Raw genomic sequence first — 23,694 nt, 5'->3', positions numbered from 1 at the left:
TTTAACACTTTGCAGAATCCTTGGGTTATATAGGTGTTTTGTAAATATTTATGATATTTATAAATATTTATCACCTGTGTTAATTCTTGACATGTTTCAGATTTAAAAGCCTCAATAGAGCTGAGAAGCAATTATATTTAGGAATACTCTAATTTTTATACTTTTGTATTTTGTTTTGCCAACATTCTGGTATAAGTGAGAAGGGTTATGTTCTGAGGGTCAGTGCTGTGGGACACATTTCACTGCAACGTTGCCTGGTATTGTTTGGGCTCTGCTCAACTCACAAGCCTATAAAAGGGCACTTCTTGATATTTTGTATTGTGCCACCTGCACATTGTATGCTGTGGCACTGGAACTAGTAACATTTCAGAAGACTGTTGGAAGCAGATATAGACTTGCCAATTTTCCACTTTGTTGAATAAACACAGGACACTTTATAAAAATTGACCATGCTCAAGCATGATCACTTTTAAAAAGAGCATTTAAGTATATAACATAGGAAGAAAACAACCTCAGAAAAATTTATTAAATGCTATAACTTTATTATGTCTTTTTGCTGTATTTGTCTTATTTGTTCATTTTGCTACACTAGTGAAAACTGGCTTTCCCTGACATGGGTTGAGAGTCCAGTGTTCAACAACCACTACTGTAGTAATTTTCTTGTTGAAGAAAACTGTCACTTTGACATTTGCTAACTATTTGAGTTTCAGTTTACCCATTTGTTACCTCATGGGGTTATTGTGCCTGTTACATGCAATCACAAATGCATAGTGTCTGGTATTTGTGATTTCAGTAATTAATAGTGGCTGCTGAGTAGTAAAAGAGTCAAAAAGAGACAGAGTCGGAGGCAAATGGAACTCCAAAGGCTAAACAAATCTCAAATTTTTCCTTTCTGCAACAATTAGGGATTGATTGTGTTTCCAGAGATGAGCTGATATGTCAGGATCTGTAAGCGTGGAGTGAGAAGAACTGTAAACAACGATTAAGTTAGAGGCTAAAATCTCCAAAAAATGAAATCAAAAGGCTAGAGTCAATATATGCTTTAACTTGGATGAGCCTCCCACGGGAATGATGTTACAGCCAATTTTGCTTTCAGTTCACGAAAAACGTCTTGAACTCAATAACTGAAAAGCACCATGAGACATATGACTCAACAAACAAAGGGTGTGGAGCCCAAATTACCTTATGCTCACAAGCCATAACTAATTACATAAGAATGAATTGTTCCACCCTATAGAAACAACTGAGGAAATAGCATGTTTCAACTTTCAATAGCATGTTCAACTTCTAGTTGAACCTCTGAACGTTGCTAACACAAACTAAATCGTGCGCAATATTTACTCTAAATATGTTTGTAAACACTGAATTTTCATTCATGATGCAATGGAAATCTGTGAAAGAAAATATTTTGCTTTTAAAGCAGGGTCTTGGTCAGTTAGATTTTTAGTACTTGCATTTAAACAGCAAAGCAAATATCCTATTGTGACCTGTTTACCCAATTTCCCTCTCACTCTTTCTCTTTTTTATTGACTTGAAAAAATTGCATGAGGGTGGAAAATTTGTCTTTTTATACTTTTATTGTGAAAGCCTATCTGTCACGCATTGTACATGTACATTGTCAATCTTCACGATCTTTTCATAGCCTTGTAAATTCTGCATTATGATTGCACTTTAAATATAAGAAAGGTGAGTCTCAGAGAGTGAATAACTTATGTTTATTCAGGAGTGACAGAGCTGGAAACAGAAACCAGGTAAGTTTGAATAAAGAGACATGAACTTCCGCTCACATACACTTTGTCCCTAAGTACATTGCTTCACACTACAGAGAATGGAAAAGCTTTGGATTTCATGTCTCTCCTGACCTCACTTCGGGGAAGCAAAGGGAATCAATAGCTATTAATAATAATATTTCTTAAGATATATCTTCAGCCCAGACCTCTCTCTTTGAGCTGCACATCATCATTTCCAATTACTAATTGAAAGTGTTATGGGTGCTTTACAACCACCTTAAATAGAAAAGTTCAAAACCACAAGAGCAAAGACTTGGAACCAACCCAAATGTCCAACAATGATAGACTGGATTAAGAAAATGTGGCACATATACACCATGGAATACTATGCAGCCATAAAAAATGATGAGTTCATGTCCTTTGTAGGGACATGGTTGAAGCTGGAAACCATCATTCTCAGCAAACTATCGCAAGGACAAAAAAACCAAACACCGCATGTTCTCACTCATAGGTGGGAATTGAACAATGAGAACACTTGGACACAGGAAGGGGAACATCAAACACCGGGGCCTGTTGTGGGGTGGGGGGAGGGGGGAGGGATAGCATTAGGAGATATACCTAATGTAAATGACAAGTTAATGGGTGCAGCACACCAACATGGCACATGCATACATGTGTAACAAACCTGCACGTTGTGCACAAGTACCCTAGAACTTAAAGTATAATAAAAAAATACATATATGAAAAAATAATAATAATAAAAAAAGGAAGTCGCAGCAAAGATAGATCTGAGTACAACTCGTAACTCTAACGCTCAAATCATGACCTTGGGCAACTACACTGTGTCTTTAATTAATACTTGTAAAAACTGAATGGAGCTCAGGACCTGATGTACATGTAATAGTTGTTTGTTATTATTATTGCCAGTCATAGTGTTAGTGATTCTAGCATTATGTCTCAATTTCCTTTTCTAACAAATAGAAAAAAAAAACAGTCGTGCTCAAAAAAAAAAAAAAAAAAAAAGAAAGAAAAAAGAAAAGTTCAAAACCGAACTTGGTATTTTTTCTCCCATTGGACTGTAGTGTTTGAAGATATGCCCAGGGTTGTATTAAAGAATTTTTCTACAAAACATTTTTTCCAATTAAAACATGATCATTTCTTATTTTTTTAAATTTCCTTTGTTCTAATATCAGTCATGTCTTTCAAATGAAGAAACTGAGATATGAAAGATTTCTTTAATTGATTTTAAACTTCTAAGCACAGTGTTTAATTCCTACATCATAAAACACTTCTAAGGGAATGTGAAAAGGGAACTAGACTAGAGCTAGGAGATGTGGATGCAAGTACCCTTTCTGTCAAATATAAGCTATGTGATCTCACATTAATCATAACTATTTTAAGCTTCAGATTTCAAAAAAAAATTTTAAATGGTAAAGACAATACCTTCCTCATAATTTGATTTTTTAAAATCAAATAAAACATTGTATATACCAATGATTTGTAAACTGGAATTTAAGGTATTATTATAGAGGCAACTGAAGTATAACAGCAAGATCCCTAGAACTGAAGACTTTTCTGCCAGTAACTGTTGTGTGAGCTTGGATGAGTCCTTTTAATATTGTGGAATCTTAGTCCCCCTGTGACATGTTGGTGATAACAATAGTTATTGTACAGTATATTTTGTGAGAATTAGAGCAGATGACATGCATGCTGTATAAACTATAAACGGCTAAATAACCATAAAAACTTTTGAGAAAAATAAATTTTTAATTAATTAATTTATTACTCTCTATTTATGTTTAAACTTACACTATCAAGAGAAAAAAATGCATTTCTTTAAAGTATTCAGTATTACCTGTTTACCGATTTACCTATTTCACTTTTTCTCCACACTTTTTATCTTGCCCTCTATCATTCTTATCACACAGGTAACTTTAAAGAAGAGGAATGTGTCGACACCTACCTCCATTGAGGTACTTTTGCAGTAGAAGAGTCAATACTAGTTTTCTACTCTTCTGTAGTAATTAATTTCTTAACTCTCTAGACTGGCTCTGCAAGAAATGCTCAAAGAAATTCTAAACATGGGAATGAAAGATCGATACTCACCTATCATAAAAATACATGAAAGTATAAAACTCACTTGTCTTATAAAACAATTAAAGAAATAAAAAAGAGAAATAAACAAAATGGCAATATGACAGAACTCCACCAAACCACGGGGCTTATAAAACAATTACAGAAATGACAGAGAAAGAAATAAAATGGCTGCATGACAGAACTCCACCAACTATATGCTGCTTACAAAAAACTTAACTTACTGATAAAGGCACTTATAGACTAAAGGCAGAGGTATAGAAAAATATATTCCACACAGATGAAAACCAAAAGAGAATAGGAGTAGCTATGTTTATATCAGATAAAACAGGGTTTAAATCAAAAATAGTAAACAAAAGACAAAGAAAGTTATTATATGATAACAGAATCAACTCAACAAGAAGACATAACAATCCTAAATATATACATATCCAACACTAGAGCACCCGTATTCATAAAACAAATATTACGACACTTAAGAAAAGAGATAGACAGGAATACAATAATGATGGAGAACTTCAACACCCCCATTGACAGTACTGGACAGATCATCAAGACAGAAAATCAACAAAGAAACACTGGACTTAAATTGGACTTAGACCAAATGGACCTAATAGACATTTACAGAAAATTCTGCCCAACTATCACAGAATATACATTTTTATCAGTACATGGAACATTCTCCAAGATAGATCATATATTAGGCCACAAAACAAGTCTGAAGAAACTTTAAAAAATCAAAATCATATTTAGTATCTTCTCAAATTACAGTGGTCTCAACTAGAAATCAATACCAGGAGGAACTCTTAAAACTATACAAAAACATGAAAAAAAAAAAAAAAACCCTGACATGCTCCTGAATGATCTTTGGGTCAATAACAAAATAAAGAGGGAATTTAAAAAATTTTTGAAATGAATGCAAATGGGGACAAAATATATCAAACCCTCTAAAATATAGCAAAAACAGTGCTACAAGGGAATTTTATATCATTAAATGCCAATGATGTACCTTAAGGAACTAGAAAAACAAGAACAAACCAAACTCTAAACTAGCAGAAGAAAATAAATAACAATGATCAGAGCAGAACTAAATAAAATTTAGACCAAAAAATTACAAAGGATCAATGAAAGAAGAAGTTGGTTACTTGAAAAGATAAAGAAAATTGATAGACCGCTACCTAGACTAGCCAAGAAAAAAAGTGCAGATTCAAATAAACAAAATCAGAAATGAAAAAGGAAACATTATAATGATATAGAAATATGAAGACCATTAGACACTACTATGAACAACTCTATGCTCACAAACTAGAAAACCTAGAGGAAATCAATAAATTCCTGGAAACATGTAACCAGGTAGAAATCTACCAGGTTTAATTTACAGATGAAATCAGGCAAAAATAGAAATCCCAAACAGACCAATAATGAGTAGTACAATTGAATACGAAAAAAAATATCTTTCAACAACAACAAAAATCCCAGGACCAGATGCATTCACAGCCAAATTCTACAAGATGTATAAAGAAAAACTGATGCCAATCCTAATGAATTTGTTCCAAAATATTGAGGAGGAGGGAATCTTTCCTAACTCATTCTATGACTCCAGTATTACCCCGATACCGGAACGAGACAAGGGCACACACACAAAAACGGAAAACTATAGGCCAATATCTTTGATGAACACTACATAAGAATCCTCAACAAAATACTAGAAAACTGAATCCAACAGCACATCAAAATGATAATATGCCATGGTCAACTGGGTTTTATACCAGGGATGCAAGTATGATTCAACATACACAAATTGATAAATGTGATTCACCACATAAACAGAATTAAAAACAAAACCATATGATCATCTCAATAGATACAGAAAAATTATTTCATAAAATTTAGCATCCTCCACGATAAAAACCCTTACAAACTAGGCATAAAGGGAGCATACCTCCAAGCAATAAAAGCTGTATATGATAAACCCACAGCTAACATCATACTGTACAGGGAAAAGTTGAAAGCATTCCACCGAAGAATTGGAACAAGGCAAGGATGCCCACTTTCATCACATCTATTAAACACATTATTTGAAGTCGTAGAAGAGCTACCAGGCAAGAGAAAAAAATAAAAGACATCCAACTTGGAAAAGAGGAAGTCAAATTATCTCTACTGACAATATGATCTTATACCTAGAAAATCCTTAACAACTCCTCCAAAAGACTCCTAGATTTGATAAATGAATTCAGGAATGTCTCAGGATATAAAATTAATGTACAAAATTAGTAGCATTTTTATACATCAATAATGACCAAGCTGAGAACCAAATCAAGAAGTCAATCCTATTTATAATAGATTAAAAAATAAAATACATCAGAATATATTTAACCAAGGAAGTAAAAGATCTCTACAGGGAAAATTACAAAATACTGATAAAAGAAATGGAGATGATACAAACAAATGGAAAACCATCCCATGCTCATGCATCAGAAGAATCAATGTCATTAAAATGACCATACTTCTCAAAGCAATCTACAAATTCAATTAAATCCCTATCACAATACCAATGTCATTTTTCACAGAATTAGAAAAAAAATCCTAAAATTCATATAAAACCAAAAAAAGAGCCAAATAGCCAAAGCAATTCTAAGCAAAAAGAGCAAAGCTGGAGGTATCATATGACATGACTTCAAATTACACTACAAAGCTATAGTAACCAAAACAGCATCATACTGGTATAAAAATAAACACACAGATCAATGAAACAGAATAGAGAACCCAGAAATAAAGCCACATACCTACAGCCAACTGACCTTTGACAAAGTCGACAAAAACATACACTGGGGAAAGGACACCCCATTTAATAAATGGTGGTGGTAAAATTGGACTGCTGTATATCAAAGAATAAAATTGGACCTCTATCTCTCACCATATGCAAAAATTAAGTCAAGATGGATTAAAGACTTAAATTTATGATCTGAAACTATTAAAATGCTAGAAGAAAATGTAGGGAAAACTTTTGGACATTAACCTAGGCAAAGAATTTATGACGAAGTCCTCAAAAGCAAATGCAACAAAATAAAAATAGACAAATGATACTTACTTAGACTAAAAAGCTTCTGCACAGCAAAAGAAATAATCAACAGAGTGAACAGACAACCTGAAAATGGGAGAAAATATTTGCAAGCTATGCATCTTACAAAAGACTAATGTCTAGAATCTATAAGGAACTCAAATAACAACAGCAAAATAACACAATAACCCCCTTAAAGAGTGGACTAAGGACATGAATAGACATTTTTCAAGAGACATACAAATAGCCACAAACAAATGAGAAAATGCTCAATATCACTAATCAGAGAAGTGCAAATTAAAACCACAATGAGATAAACTGTTACACGAGTCGGAATGGTTATTAGAAAGTCAAGGTATAACATGTTGGTGAGGATGCAGAGAAAAGGGAACACTTACACACTTTTGGTGGAAAAGTAAATTAGTAAAACCTCTATGAAAAACAATGTGGAGACTTCTCAAATAATTAAAAATAGAACTACCATTTGATCCAGCAATCCAACTATTGGGTATCTACCCAAAGGAAAAGAAATTATATCAAAAATTACCTGTACTCATATGTTTATTGCAGCACTACTTATAATAGCAAAGATGTGTATTAAATCTAAGTGTCTATCAACAGATCACTATATATATATATATATATATATGAATACTACTCAACCATAAAAAGAATAAAATCATGTCTTTTACAGCAATATGGATGGAACTGGAGGCTATTATCTTAGGTGAAACAACTCAGAAACAAAAAGTCAAATATTTCATGTTCTCACTTATACACGGGAGCTAAATAATGTGCACACATGGACAGAGAGAGTAGAATAATGGAGACATGAAAGAGTGGGAGGGGAAAGAAGGATGAGAAATTACTTAATGTGTACAGTGTACCCTATTCAGGTGATGGCTACACTAAAAGCCCAAGCTTCATAACAGTGCGATACCTCCATGTAACAAAACTGCACTTCTACCCCTTACAACTATTATAAAAATTCCTTCACTCAGAGGAGGGAGGAGGAAATGCCACCAATCTTCATAGAACATGTGACATGTGAGCTATGCCTTGAAAGATGGGTAGTCCCTCTGGGTAAATGAAGAAACAGGAACGGAAGAGGTAGAAGTGCAAAGTATGTTTGGCGAAAAGTAGTTGGCCCAGTATGGTGGTTATAGGAAAGCAGATGGAAAATAATCCAGAAAAATAAGGTTGGTCAAGATTATAGAAGGCTTTGTGAGTAATGGGTTTGGACTCTTTCTTGGCTTTAGGGTATCAATGAGCTTTTTGAAATGAGGAGTTAAAGAAAAGCAGCAGTGTTTTAGAAAGGTTAATCTGGTGGCCCAGTTGGGCTGCAAGAGGCGGGAGTTATGACGCAGGAGGTCTTATTGTGCAGACAAATTTATTAGTCCAGTAATGGGATATGAAGTGCCAAGGGCCATGTACGGGCTGTGTGTGTGGAAAAGAAAGGGTTGAGGAAAATATTGAAGATGAAAAATTGGAACCATTCCCTGGTAGAGAATTCAGTGCCAAGGGCAAGAGTGGAAGTCCAAGATGAAACTTTGAAGATTGAGCTTGTGTGACTGGGGATTTAGTTATACTAGTCACATGACTAGACAATTTGAGTTGTTTTGAGATGTTCTAATAATAATTTTCACTTCAGTAACTGCTGGTATTTTTGTGTTAATTCCCAGCAGTCAGCTATTAAGATGGGTCTTGGCTGAGCAAAGGTCTTGGGACTGGAAGTGTTCTTTTTGAAGTCATTATCTTAGAGGTAGTATTTGAAGCTCTGAAAAAGAGTACTGGAAACCACTCATTTCACTGCCTTTGGATTAAAAAATACAGGCCTACAATATAAATCTCTAGGCATATATGTAGACACACATGAATTTGATATAATACTGAATTTCCCATTACTATAGCCTTAGGTATCTAGTAATAAGAGGAAACAATTGGCAATTATGATTACCTATATGTTATATAATTTATAATAATGTATGTAACTTATATATGCAATATTACAAGTATATAATTTAGGCAGCTATCAATTAATATTTATAATCATATGATCATACCATTACCATAAGTGAAATAATTTTACATGTGAGACTAAAAACACAGACAGTGATTTATGACCGAGGGAAAATGAAACTTTATTGTGGCTTACAAATAGAAAAGAAGGAAATACGAAATTTGGTCTGTACTTCATTTACTAGCATATGCTAATTCTTCAAGAGTTACTGGTAATGAATGAAAACAACATAAATAATTACTCATGCTGGCTGCTTGGGTGTGTGGTTATTTAATAAGTTGGTAGAAGGACCACACCTATTACATTAAGCCATCAATCAGTAGCTGGTTATTTTAGGTACTTATGACATGGTATAATGAGACCAAGGTCAAAGGTTTAATTTTATATAGATTTTCCCCATTAGTTCACAGATATAGGCTCAGCCCTTATTCTTATTTGCTATTTTGCAAATCTGTGCTCCTTTTTTTAGCAAACACCCTCCCCTGCCAAAAATGGAAGGAAGTCTCTAACTAAAAAAGATGGTTTTGGCACAAGCTACCCTACCTGTGGTGCTACACTAATCACCTACTAAGGACTTCATGCTGAGTTTCATATGCTTTTCTTGTGTGTGGCAATATCGTTTTTGCATATTTTAAGGTTTTCTAGAATATTTAAAATAAAATTTTCATAGTGAACATGTTTATTAGACATCCAGGATAACCATGGGTATTTATCTTGTAATATTTTGCCTCTTAATTTCTTGGTACTGCATCAAGACACTACTTCCAGGAATTTCTAATGTGGTTCCTTATCTCCTTACGTCTCTGACTTTATGTCTAACTTCATTCTACCCCCATATCCTGTTCCAGACATCCTGGCCTCTCTGCTGCTTCTCAAGCACAATAGGCCCTCTCTACCTCTGGGACTTTGTGCTTGCTCTTCCCTCTGCCTGGAACACTCTTACCTCAGGTTTTCACAGGGCTTGCTCCCTGGCCTCTTGTGTATGTCTTTGCTCAATTGATGTCTTCTCAGTGAGACCCTGCTAACTACTCTATTAAAAATTGCACCTCTGGCCGGGCGCGGTGGCTCACGCCTGTAATCCCAGCACTTTGGGAGGCTGAGGCGGGTGGATCACGAGGTCAGGAGATCGAGACCATCCTGGCTAACATGGTGAAACCCGGTCTCTACTAAAAATACAAAAAATCAGCCAGGCGTGGTGGTGTGCGCCTGTAGTCCCAGCTACTCGGGAGGCTGAGGCAGGAGACTGGCGTGAACTCGGGAGGCGGAGCTTGCAGTGAGCAGAGATGGCGCCACTGCCCTCCAGCGTGGGCGACAGAGCGAGACTCTGTCTCAAAAAAAAAAAAAAAAAAAAAAAATTGCACCTCCTCTCTCTGCTTTATTATTATTATTTGCTTTATTATTTTGCAGTACACTTACAACTTTCTAATATACCCCACAATTTACTTATTTTGTTTGTTATCTGTCTCCCTCCACCAGTTAAGAAGCTCCATAAAGGTGAGGATTTTTATGTTCTTTCCTTTCTTCCTTCCTACCAACTCATTAATAATACCTTTATTTTAAAAGATGGTGATCTCATTACTCTGGCTTCTCGTATATTTAATACATTCAAGAACTGTTCCTAGGGAGGCATTGACTAGGAGCAGGAATTGATTCTGGTATTGAAAAGTCCATAAAGGAAGGTGATGAATACCAAAGCCAAGAGTCTATTCATTAGTCAAGCTAATTTGTAGCCTTTTCAGGGAAAGAATTTCTTGACTGCAGAAGCCTTATTTAAAGAAACTCAAAGTGTTTCCCTTTCAAGTCAGAGCTGTGATACAGCTCTGCACTCATAATTTGCAAGGCAAGAATTTTCAGATGCTGTTTCTGATCCTCATATGCTATATATCTTATTTTAAACCGAAGGAGATGGTATATCTGTATTGTCACTCTCATACCTCATCTTCCTCAAGCAATGGTATAGCTAGGAGGATGGTATAGACTGCTGAGTAGGGTTTCAAGAATGCTGCTGACACAAGTCGGTAGTTTGCCATGTTTCCCTTCACTCAGCCTATATCCCCATATTTAATAATAGGGTCAACCTTGCATGATTATTAACAGATGTCTGAAGACTACTTGCCATTTCTGTGAAGAATCAATTGAAGACTTAAAGACATATTCTGATTACTGCTCTCTTACACTTAATATACACGTACTTTGCTAAGGAAAGTAATCTTTTCTGGCATTTTACGTCTGCCCAAGCGTGGATTCTTGCTTCCATAATTCAGATTATGAGGCCTTTTCTGTCTGCAAATGAGCATGGTGGTATCACGGTAGGGGTGGCACCATCTACAAAGGTGAATCTGCCTAAATGATTTGAAAACAACAGAACAAATGGAAATATTTTTTCTGGAACTTTATGATGCTAAGAGTTTAAGTAAATTTCTCTAGGAATCACCAGATATGCAAAGTGATGGGAGCAATACTTTGTTGACTCTACTGTTGTTTAAGAACATGTACTGAGTGTTGGTAACCTGTTTCCAAGAATCATAAGAGAGAGAGCCCTGACAGGTTAGCTATGTCCTTACTGATTAATGTTAGTTAGGGATAGCCCAATATGTACTGTAGAGGGCACTGCTGTTCAATGTTAATATTTTTTTCTGCGTTCTACAAAGTGTAGTCATAGAGCCATGAAGCCCATACTAGTTTCAAAACAAGAAACAACTACTTACAGACTTGCTTGCTTCCTTGCCTATTTCCCCCCAAAATGGCCAAAATAAAATTTTTCCCTATCTGGATTTAGTTTCCGAATAGGTAGGTTTTCTTCCTCCTTTCTTTCATTCTTTATTTTCATTTTCTTTCCTTTTTCCCCCTTTATTTTTAACTGAAGATGTTTTCTAACCTTTATTGGCACAAAATAATTTTGCCGGCTACCGTAAATTATAAAAAAATGCTCATGACAGTTTAAATATATGATATTTCATTGTAAAAATGCTCTTTGGGAAATGAGTACTTGAATATCATGTATATTTGAATATCTTTTCGGATGAGGAAAATATTTTGAAATTGGATTTTGGTGATGGTTGCACATCTCTGTACATATACTAGCAATTATTGAATTGTGCACCTTGAACACGTGAAGTTTCTGTTTTATAATTTTATTTCAATAAAGTGGTTAAAATTAAATTTATCTTTTAATGATTGTTAACTTAGTGGAATAACAAAATTACCAAGTTTCCGGTGTGTAATTGACAATGAGGGTGGACTTCCAGAACAGAAAAAGACTCAATAGCCCATTCAGTTCAGGTTTCAATGCTATTTCCTAGGTAGCAATTGTTAATGAGATATTGGAATACAGGAGTGTGTTAGTATTGATGGCAAGCAATTTGTTACACATAATGGTTAAAACACATCAGAGTTTTGAAATGATTTACTTCTCATACAATTTAAACTGCTTAATTCTGGGATAATGTTCCTCCTACTTACTTGCATTTTCTGTTTTGTTTTGTTTTCTGGGTGGAATTACAAATAGTGCATTGGGAATTGCTTTAAACCTGGTTGGACTCATGGAGATGTGTCACATATTTTCATCAACTGTCATGTGTCAGAGTGGAAAAAGGACGGAGAAAGCCTGGAGAAAAGTTCATGTTTAACCTCAATATGCCAAATGACAAAAAGCCAATTGCTCTTTGCACATTTCCAATTCTATTTCTTCTTTTCCTTCTGTAGCCTGAACTGATGAAACAGCAGTGTTTCCCAAACTTATCAAAACACAGAAACATTTATTTCTGAAATACCCAGCATTTTGAGGAGCACAGTATTCCTGGAACTCAGGAATGTGCTACTCTGTGAGTTCTAACTTGCCAAGGCTTTCAGTGTTTCTGCAGGAGAGGAATGGGGAAATCTATTGCACACTCAGGTTAGAGACATGTTTATTCATATTTAAGTACACAAGGAAATGTCTTGCTGTACCTGTCTCTTCCATTCTGGGAATCTGGGAAACTAAGCCTGTAACTTGTAGCTTGTAGCATGAATGATGGAGTAGAATAAATAAGAAAGAAATATATCATTAAATGCACAGGTTAAATAAATAAAAATCTATTAATAAAGAGCCTAAAGAAAGAAAGATGACATTTCAGCACATATTGGGTAAAATAAGTTGTTTAGTCCAGCACTTCTCAATTTTTAGTGGATATGTGAATTGCCTATTAAAATGCAAATTTTAAGTTAGCGAATCTGGGTTGGACCTGAGTCTGCATTTCCAACAAGCTCCCAGGTGACGTCAATGCTATTGGTCCAAAGACTATGTTTTATGTAGCAAGTGTTCTAGATACAATTACATTAGAAAAGATCAGAGAAAAGTGGAGTGATTGTACTGAAGGCATAATAGATCCTCCTCTGTTTCCTAAAGCCCAAGTAAATAGGCAATCCTCTTTGCTATAGGATTATTATGATATGTTCAAAGCCTTAACTTATTGCTTCATCAAAATATACTGACCCTATTATAGAACTACAGTGATGAAACATGTAACAACATCTTTGTCAGTCACAGATCACATGTATGACAGTGGTCCCATACAACTGTTATACACATTTTTAATGTACCTTTTTTATGTTTAGCTATGTGTAGATACACAAATATTTATTATTGTGTTACAATTGCCTACAGTATTCAGTACAGTAATGTGCTATACAGGTCTGTAGCCAAGGAGTAATAAGCTGCATAGCCTAGGTGTGTAGTAGGTTATATCATCTAGGTGTATGTAAGTATACACTATGATGTCTGCATAAGGACAAAATTGCCTAACGATGCATTTCTCAGAATGTTTCCCTGTCAAGTAACGCATGACTGGTGGATCCATGTTTACTTTCTATAGGACATAAATCAATGAAGGATTTAGAAGTTCCTATACACAGCTCAGTGTGATCTGATTTGTAATGCGCAATAGACAGTGTCAAGATATTCTCCATTCATCGTTATCTCTACAAAATGTGTCCCAAAGAGGTGAGAAATTTGGTACATTACACTCTAATGGCAGTGTTTTTTGCCCCAAATGTGTGCATCCTCCAATGTTTGATTTTACCTTTATAGATAGACCTAAACCATAACTTTGGTTACAGTGTTAAAAATGTTGGGGATGGGAGTGAGGAGGTGAGAAGGGAGGCACCGTGAATGATGGAGGAGAATAAATAAGAAAGAAATTTATCATTAAATGCACTGGTTAAATAAATAAAAATCTATTAATAAAGAGCCTAAAGAAAGGAAGATGACATTTCAACACATATTGGGTGAAATAATTCAGAGGAGATGATAGAGTAGGGAATCCAGAAATTTACTGAAATTATTTTCTCACAGCAACTAGTTGAGGGTCATTTAGTAGAGAGGAGTGGATACTGGAATCAGAGCCTCATTTGTATTCATCATGGTTCATTCTATTTAACTATATCTACTAAATCATAATTGTTCTCATAGAAAAAAAGGTGACTTTTAGTGAATCATGGACCAAACCCAAGATTAACTCTTTGAAATGTGCTTGAGTAATATTTAGTTGCATCAATATATTTTTAAAAACAACATCTTGCATTCAATCCCTTCTGAATTTAATCCTACTGGCTTCTTGCCTAGGTTGTCTTCGGAAACCGAGGAAAGAATCAAGCTTCTCAGTTTTATTTTCCCAGGAGGATTTTGTGTTATAATGAAATGAATAGAGTTCCAAGGTCTATGGAATGAATACTTTTGATGCCTATACAATGTGTTCCTCAGAGCTTATGAAAAATGCTGCACATATATTCTCTTATCCAGGGAGGCAGTATGCGTACTGGCAGGGTGAAAGGGGAAAGCTGTTGTAATCAGAAAAAGCTGCTCGACAGGAGGCAAATCCCTTCTTTGGATTTCAGTTTTCTTCCTTGTCATTGAATGAAGAATCAGCAAGTTTCTTCATCACCTTCACAATGTTCTCTTCATCCTCCCTTCTTAACAAGAAGGTTCCTTCTTCCTTCCCATGGCTAGCCCATGGATAGATCCTCCCACGACTCCTACACACTCTCAATCTTTGCAAACACTTTATCCCCCTGGAAGGTCTGTCTGCTCATATATTTATTACCTGTCTCCCCATCCTCAACCCGTCCCTACAAATAAACTGTTCCGTGAGAGAGACAGCACAGCTGAGAGCACAGACCCTGAGACTGGACTAATTGGGTTCAAATCCCATTTCTGCCATTTATTTGCTGTGTGAACCTGGGAAGTCACCTAACTCCTCAATTTCCTTGTTTGCAAAACGGAAGTGACAGTAGTACCCACCTCCTTGTTATGAGTCCAATGAATTAAAAATTTGTTAACACAACTCAAATAATGTCTGGCATTTGGCCCTATGTCAGTGGTTGGTAAATCAAATAAATGAAAGCAAGCACTGACTGATTTGTTTTCTGCTGTATCTCCCAAAGTATTTAATGATCTGTTCATTAAGTGAATCTGTACAGTAAAAGGATAGGTTAGATGATGGAACGTAGGCTCTGTCTACCTTGTGAATCTTGCCATGGAATCTAATACTGGCACAAAGAGTCACATAAAAAAGAGATTTCTTTCTGTCTCCTGAAAAAATGTACTTGTTTACTCTCTTTCTTCTCTTTTTATATAAAGATTATTATGAAACACTAGTCCTGTCCAGAGGCCTGTGTTTTTAATTACTACACAGGCAATGCAGAAAGGTAATATATTACAATAGTAATAACCATGAGTTTTATAATCAGGCAGACCCATGTGATCACTAGGAAGTAACAAAACCTCTCTGAGCCTTAGTTTCCTCATTCATAAAATGGAGATAGTCACATGCCTCAGAGGGTTGTGAAGATTAAATGAGATACTGTTTATAAAGTACTTAGATTCTGTTGTATGTTCAATAAATTGTAAATTTGGTAGTCTTTCTATATGTAGAACCTAACTTTGGCTAAAAATAATATATATTTTTAAACATACAATAGAATATATACATTTTATTTTTATTTTAAAATATTTAATTGACAAATACTATTTTACATATTCAAGGTGTACGACATGATATATTTTTATAATAACATTTTATAAGATTGATGGCATTTTGTGGAATCATAGCATGTTAGCAATGGAAGAGAGTTTCAAAAATATCCACTCTGACTTTGCTATTATGCAGATAAATAAAGTGATCTGCAGTGAGATTAAGTGGTACCACAGAGGGGCCAGCATTTAGACCTCTTGACTTTTTTGTCTGTGCTTTTTTTCTGAAGCCTTATTGTTTTTTGCAACCCAACACATGGTGGGTGCTCTATAGATACAGTGCTTATTGAATGAATGTTGGAAAAACTAATAGCTATTGAATACTTATTGCAATATTCTGCCAAGCACTTAGGACTTTTCTTAATGGCCAAATAATTGTCCTTCCCTTAAAGTACTCATGTCTTACTGAAGAAGGATATTACATAGCCCCCTTAGCAGCATTTCCCACCCTTGAATATCCCTTTTTATTGAAACACTCTTTTTCTTTTGATTTCCATGATTCCATACTCTTTTTCTTTCTGACCCCATCTCCTCTCTAAATATCTTTTGGGTGTGGGTAGGGGACGGAGGAAACAAGACTGGCTGCTGAGGTGTGGTAACTTGAAACTGGCAACAGGTATGGGGATTCATTTTATTGTGCTCTGTACTTTGGTATATCTTTAAAATATTCTATAATTAAAAAGTTTTTTTTCAAAAAAAATCTTTTGCTAATTGCATCTCCTCTAGTCAACCTAAGTGTCTGGTGTTGCTCCATGCTCTGTCCTGGGTGTTCTCCTTTCTCTCTAGTTCATCTCATTCAGTCAGTTTCAATTACCATCTAAGCCAATGGTTCTCAAATTTTTGTGTGCGTAAGAATTACTTGAAGACTTGGAAAAGTGCAAATTCCTGTACTGAATCCAGTACCCACCCAGACTATTTTAGTAGGTCTGGTATTGCATCTCAGAGTTCTGCATTTTATACAAGTAGCCTGGGGGATTCAGAGAGAGATAAACCAAAAATTATGCCTGAGAAACATTGATCTGTACATGATTTTCAGACTACAATATCCAGCTGCATCTTTCACATATCTCTATTCAGTGCTTAGAATTCAGCATTTGCAAAGCTGAATTGATCATCCTCTTTCTGATTCTCACAACCTTCCTTTGCCCTGTCAAATAGGCCCTTTTCTGGCATTTTCTTTCTCAGTAAATGATGCTGAAATTTGCCAAGTTACTCATGTGAAAAACCTGAAAATCATACTTGACACCTCTCTCATCCCTCACATCCAATTGAGTGTCAAATCTGGTTCTTTCGACTTCTTAGACATATCTTAAGTTGTATTGCAAGTCCCACCACTTTATCCAAGCCACGTTTATCCTTTTTCTGAAATACTGAACTAGCCTCCAACTAGTCTCCCTTCATCAAAAGATATCTCCTTTCTCCACAGAGATTGTTCTCTATATGAAGCTAGAATCATCTTTTAAAAACCATCATGGCACATGTATACCTATGTAACAAATCTGCACATTCTGCACATGTACCCCAGAACTTAAAGTATAATAGAAAAAGAAAACTGGGTAATTTATAAAGAAAAAAATTCTAATGTAATAACATCTCTGCCCTGCTACGTCTTTAACAATTTTGTGTTTGAGGATATAATCCCAGATTCTTAATACAGTCTTCAAAAACCAGCATGATCTGTTTCTTGCCTGCCTTTAAGTTTCTGCTTAAACAATGCTTCCTCAGAGAAGTCTTCCATGAGCTTCTAGACTGGTTTAGTTTTCACTATTATATTATTTATTTCAGTGTCATTGTGTTAAACAAATCATAATGAAATTACATATTTCCATGTTAATCACTGGAACAGTTGTCTTTTGGATGGGAAGGTTTGTAGTTTTCAGTAAAGACTACCTTTTGCTCTACTGAGATTTCCACAGAATAAATGTTTTCAATGATGGTAGTTTCCATTTATCTTGATTACCCAAAGTCCTTAAACTTTTCTTCATAGAACCACCACAACTATAATTAGATAGGTATTTGTCTAATGTATTTTAGTGTCTGTCTTCCCAGCAAGCACCATGAGAAAAAGGTCTGGGCCTTTTTGTTCCAGTGCTGTATATCTAGCACCTAACAGCTCTTCACTCAAATTAGACACTCAATGAATGAATGAATGAATAAAGTATAATATAAGGAGTAATTGGCCAGTCGCAGTGGCTCACACCTGTAATCCCAGCACTTTGGGAGGCTGAGGTGGGCGGATCATGAGGTCAGGAGTTTGAGACCAGCCTGACCAACATGGTGAAACCCCGTCTCTACTAAAAATACAAAAATTGGCTGGGCGTGGTGGCACGTGCCTGTAATTCCAGCTACTCAGGAGGCTAAGGCAGGAGTATCACTTGAACTCAGGAGGCGGAGGTCTCAGTGAGCCAAGATTGCACCACTGCACTCCAGCCTTGGTGAGAGAGGGAGACTGTCTCAAAAAACATATATATATATAGAGAGAGAGAGTAATTATATATATCATAAAAGATGTATAAGTATAAATAAAGCACTAGGATATTTAGGATTCAAAATGGTTTATCTTGCTATATGATATTAAAAGTTGCTTTGAAGTAAGAGCATTTTGTGTTTTCCAGTGAAAGATAGTGGACTTAAGGGACATTAGGGACATTCCCTAATGTCCTAGGGAATCATTAGCTTATGTAATATTGAAAACCATGAGACTGATGGAATCACACAGAATGTAAGAAGAAGAAAAACATTTAAGGCCGGGCGTGGTGGCTCACGCCTGTAATCCCAACACTTTGGGAGGCCGAGGCGGGCGGATCACGAGGTCAGGAGATCGAGACCATCCTGGCTAACACAGTGAAACCCCGTCTCTACTAAAAATACAAAAAATTAGCCAGGCGCAGTGGTGGGCGCCTGTAGACCCAGCTACTCGGGAGGCTGAAGCAGGAGAATGGCACGAACCCGGGAGGCAGAGCTTGCAGTGAGCCGAGATCAGGCCACTGCACTCCAGCCTGAGCGACAGAGAGAGACTCCGTCTCAAAAAAAAAAAAAAGAAAAGAAAAGCACTTAAACTCTGGGGAAAGGAAAACTAGTAGACTCTAGTAACAGAAACTGAGAAAGTTTGACCCATGGGATAAACAAAAAACCAGGAAAGAACGGTGGTTTGGAAGCTTTGTGAAGATCACGTTTCAAGAAAAGGATGGTTTCTGGTGGAGTGATTATGTAAACTCACTGAGATCTGACCACTGGATTTTGCAGTTTGGAGCAAGACAAGAGCTATTTCAGAGCTGTGAAGATCAGAAACTATTTGCACTGGGAAAAGAGAGGATAGATTAAAGATAAAAATGCATACACCATGTGACTCAGAAAATCTATTTCTAGGAACATATCCAAGAGAAACTCTTGCATGTTTGTACCATTGGACCTGTGTAAGAATATTCAGTGCTACATTATCTGTAATGGCAATATACTAGAAAAGTGGATATTTAAGTTATGGGACAGACTTACAGTGAAATATTATATAGCTATGAACATGAATAAGCTATGCACACTTTATTGTATATAACATATATAATATTGATCTCATTTATATGATTTTCAAAGGCAGGTAGAATTAAACCATAAGTTTTTTAGGAATATATCCATGAATGGTGAAACCATGAAGAAAATGAAAGAAATTAAGATAACATGCCACGTAACAGTTACATTGTGAAAGGTGGGGAAAGGTCAGTTAGTAGACAGGAGGTGCCCATGGGGTCTTCTAAGATACTGGTGATGCTATTTTTATTAATAGATGTCTCGTACCAAGAGGTTCACTTTTTAAAATTAGACTTTAAATGTGATGTGTTTAATAATAAAAAATTAAAAAGCAAAAGGAGAGAATGGAGGAAGAAAATAAAAATAGACGCAATAGGTTTAGACAGATCTTTAGAATAGTTTTGCTTTTAAGAGCAGGAGATGAGAAGCGACGCAATAGCTGGACAGGAGATATGGGTCAAAGGAGGGATTTTTTTTAATTGGGGATAGTATGGCATGTCTTTATGCTGACAAATATTCAGCAGAGAAGGAAACATTACATCTTAATTTATTCTTGCACTATTAAATTCAGGTAGATATCTTGGCTAAGAAGTAAGCTTGTCAGAATAAAAACTTGTCTAGTTTAGAAAAAATATACTCGGTGGCTTTTATTTATTTATAATTTTTAATCTTTTTTTTTGAGACAGGTTTTTGCTCTGTCACCCCAGCTGGAGTGCAGTGGCACGGTCACAGCTCACTGAAACACTGAACTTCCGGATTCAAGTGGTCCTCCTATCTCGGCCTCAGGGAATACAGAGAATACATGTACCACCATGCCCATCAATGACTTATTGCTCCACTGTCTTGAACCCTGAGCACATATATTATTTTATTAATCATTGATACACTTGTTCAAACCTCTGGCAAATGGATATTATAAATATTCCATAGAATCTGCTTTTTCTTTGTGGTGAATGACTCACCAGTATAAACTTTTCCAAAGTCCATTTTTATTTACAACTATCTTAGGCAGTTATCCAATTAATGACTTTAGACTTGGGATGGTGCTTTTATTTTACATGTCATGAGCACATACTAAAGCTAGAGAAAGAATACTCCCCAAAACTGTGAAATCATGCCAAGTCTTCTTTGCTCAAAAGAATGGGATCCTTCAAATGGGAGCAGTACCTTTTAAGAAATTGGATCGGATCACTTTAGGTTCCCTTACAACAGTAAATATTGATTCCCTTCCTCATGACTTATTTTAGGGGTGCCAGTAATAGCAATTTGGGAGTTGCAGTAGTGTGTTAGGTAAGTAATGAATTACTGAGAAAATAGATTTGGAGTGCCTTCTGGAAGACAAGTTGGCAGTGGCATGGGATAATTTGCTAAAAAATATATAATCCCAGATGACTGACTGCAACTGATCTTCCTGTATGCAGGCCCATCCCACACCATCATTAGAAGAACATTTGGGCCAAATGCAGCAGCTGTTTCAGCATGTGGCCCAAGATTTTATAGGCAACAACTTGTACTTTAAATGCACTATTTTGGGCTTCATGACCGTAAATATAAATTGGTGTCCACTTGCCTAATTTCTATGAAGAAATATGTTCTTTGCCTAATGATTTACAATTTTAAGCATGTTCTTCTGAGTTCCTATAGCAGTTCAAAAACCAGGATTGAAACAACAGGCAGAATTTGGAATGCGTTTTTGACAGCGATGGCTCTTCCCCCTGCCGACTTTTGTCTCAGGTTCTTTTGGACTGTTGGGAGGCAGGGCATCTGATTGTCTTTGGCATGTCTCTGCAGTCAGTTAATCATGTCTTGAGCACAGACAAAAGGGAAGAAAATGGAAATAAGATTTGTTTGGTAGGAGGAGTCCTGCTAAGACTTGTCTGTCCCTGAGCTGAGATATGCTCATTTACCTTAAATCTTTCCATAAACTACAATCCGAATTCCAGTTTATAAATCTTTATCCTATTTCCCAAACCTCATCTCACATGTTTTATGTAATCTGGTGGGCACAGATATTCCCTTGGTGAACCTGAGAAAATCTAGAGTGACCAAGGATCTGAAATGAGTAACACAGCTGTTCAGGTTCCTGGGCCCTATGGTAGGATTTCCTTCTTCAGAAAAGGGAATAAGGTAGATAAAGAAAGGAGCATTTCATCTTGCAGCAGCTTGGAAGAGAGCTGGGAGTTTAATTTTTATAAAAAAGCAATCAAACCATCCAAGGCAGCCAATTTTCAACCAAAAGTATTTCAGAATTGCCTGAAGATTTATCTAAAATTATGCCAGAATTACCTACAATTACTTTAAAAAAGTATATTGTACAATTTAATTTTCCTTCTGTTACATGATATGAATACCTAGCTACTATTTATTAGTAGTAGATACAGACTATTAAAGAGATAAAATATTCCAAAAAGTGTGATCCTTACAGACCAAAATTCCACAGAAGAGTTCTTTGTAATTGGCAAGGTTGGCTCTGATTGAGTGTCAAATTTCCTGTACAATGATGGATCAACTTAGAAATTTGATTGCTTCAAATCCTTCTGAAATCGTACAACTCTTTCAGGATTTGTATTATTTACATGTCTTCTTTTATTATTTTCCATTGAATGATGTTTTGATATACACTTGGCTGCTTATAAGGGCAATATTTTAAAATCAGAGCAATTTCTTTAAAATTAAAATATTTCAGCAAAATACATTTTAAAATGCACTATATTACCCAAATAATATTACACTTATAGATGGTTTAAGAACAGTAAAAAATATAATTCATAAACTCACTGCTTTAGTATAACAAACCTGATTAATGTTCTATGTTCTTTATTAGACTTTCTCCCATGTATAGCTTTACAAAGTAGTAGTTGATGAGTAAATACAATTTTGTGATTTGTTTTTTTCACATAAAATAAGAACAAACTCAGTATGTAAATTACTTCATAGGTTTTTAAGCTACTTTAATACATTTCTTGTATCTATTACATGAATATGAAATAATTTTATTTCTTCTATCATTGGAAGCTTAGACAGCTATCCACTTTTCTCTCATATATATATATATTCAAGTGCGTATAATTGTATATATATTTTTATTATTTGAAATGGTTTGACTTTTGATTGAATTTTCCAATGTTCAGGAGATTTAAAATAAATGCAGCTGCACTTATTATAGCCAACACATTGTTCATACTTTTGTTGATCCTTTCAGCATGACTTATCAGTATCATGTTTTCCTGTAGTTATAGAAAAATGATATGCATAATATATACACTTAAGTGCACACATAAACATACCAAGTTATGTAATTATTTCATTGTTTTGAGATTTTAACGTGTGACTTGATTATCTCACAACTTTTTGCTTTCTTTATGTGAAAGTATATGAAAATACTTATTAACTAAAAAGAAAACCAGAGAGATATTATTTTCTCTTAAATGTTAGCAAGAACTTTCTTGAAAATAATTCCACAACTATATAAAAAGTAGAAAAATACTGTCTTTACTTTCTAAAAGTGTACTTTAGGATTTATGGCATATTTATTTAATAGCTAGCAATAAAACTGTAATGGAAGTCAAAACACAGAATCCTCAAAAAGTTCCAAAGAACACAAGAATTATTTACTGATTGCAATTTTAAAATCCACACACCACTTTTTGAAATGTTGCACATGAGAAACAAAACAACTTCCTTATTTAAAGATATGTTGTCATAATGCTAAGCTGTATTTTTGTGGTTATTTGTTTTATAAAAAAATTCAGTTAAGCAACTGTGTACCTTATGGAAATAATATCAAGCATATTATCTAAACAATATCTAAGAGTTTCAATGAAGTTTTCAGAGAAGTAACTAGAAGATTGCTAGACACAGTCAAAATTTGCTAAGCTTCTTTATATTTTTCCCATACTGTAAGATATAGTAAAACTTTTAAAGCTACAAAGACAAAAACAGGACTTACCTATACATTTCAATCCTTAATGAAGAGGTTCTTTTTTCTGCCTACTCAACTGCTTTGAGAGTCCCACTCAAATGAATGACTCTCATGTATTACGTGTGATCTATAGTTGAGGACAAAGGAGGAAATCTCATGTTAATTAAAATCTAACTTGTTAAACAAGTTTGAGGGAATCAACAAACCAATAGTATGACTTGTGAAAGATAATTGGAAATAGACAGAGAATTTCACAAATTAGTAAGAAATTTATTTATTCTGGTAAAATGAGATTAAACACAATTACAATTGACAGGTATTTTGTGAAAGCCT

General features: G+C 35.2%; 1 protein-coding gene across 1 annotated transcript in view; it reads right to left on the bottom strand.

Moving 5' to 3' along the window:
• The window catches only part of TMPRSS11D (transmembrane serine protease 11D), a 63,031-nt gene extending 39,566 nt beyond the window's left edge, over positions 1-23,465 (bottom strand). Inside the window, exon 1 of the mRNA XM_054485979.1 lies at positions 23,389-23,465. Coding sequence (XP_054341954.1) covers positions 23,389-23,396 — 8 coding nt within the window. The 5' untranslated portion in view covers positions 23,397-23,465. The remainder of the gene's footprint in view (positions 1-23,388) is intronic.
• Positions 23,466-23,694: the final 229 nt, after the last annotated feature.

Source organism: Pongo pygmaeus, chromosome 3, assembly GCF_028885625.2.
Source record: "Pongo pygmaeus isolate AG05252 chromosome 3, NHGRI_mPonPyg2-v2.0_pri, whole genome shotgun sequence".
Lineage (NCBI taxonomy): Eukaryota > Metazoa > Chordata > Mammalia > Primates > Hominidae > Pongo > Pongo pygmaeus.
The sequence above is the reverse complement of the archived record's forward strand: the minus strand, read 5'-3'. Positions and strand labels throughout refer to the sequence as shown.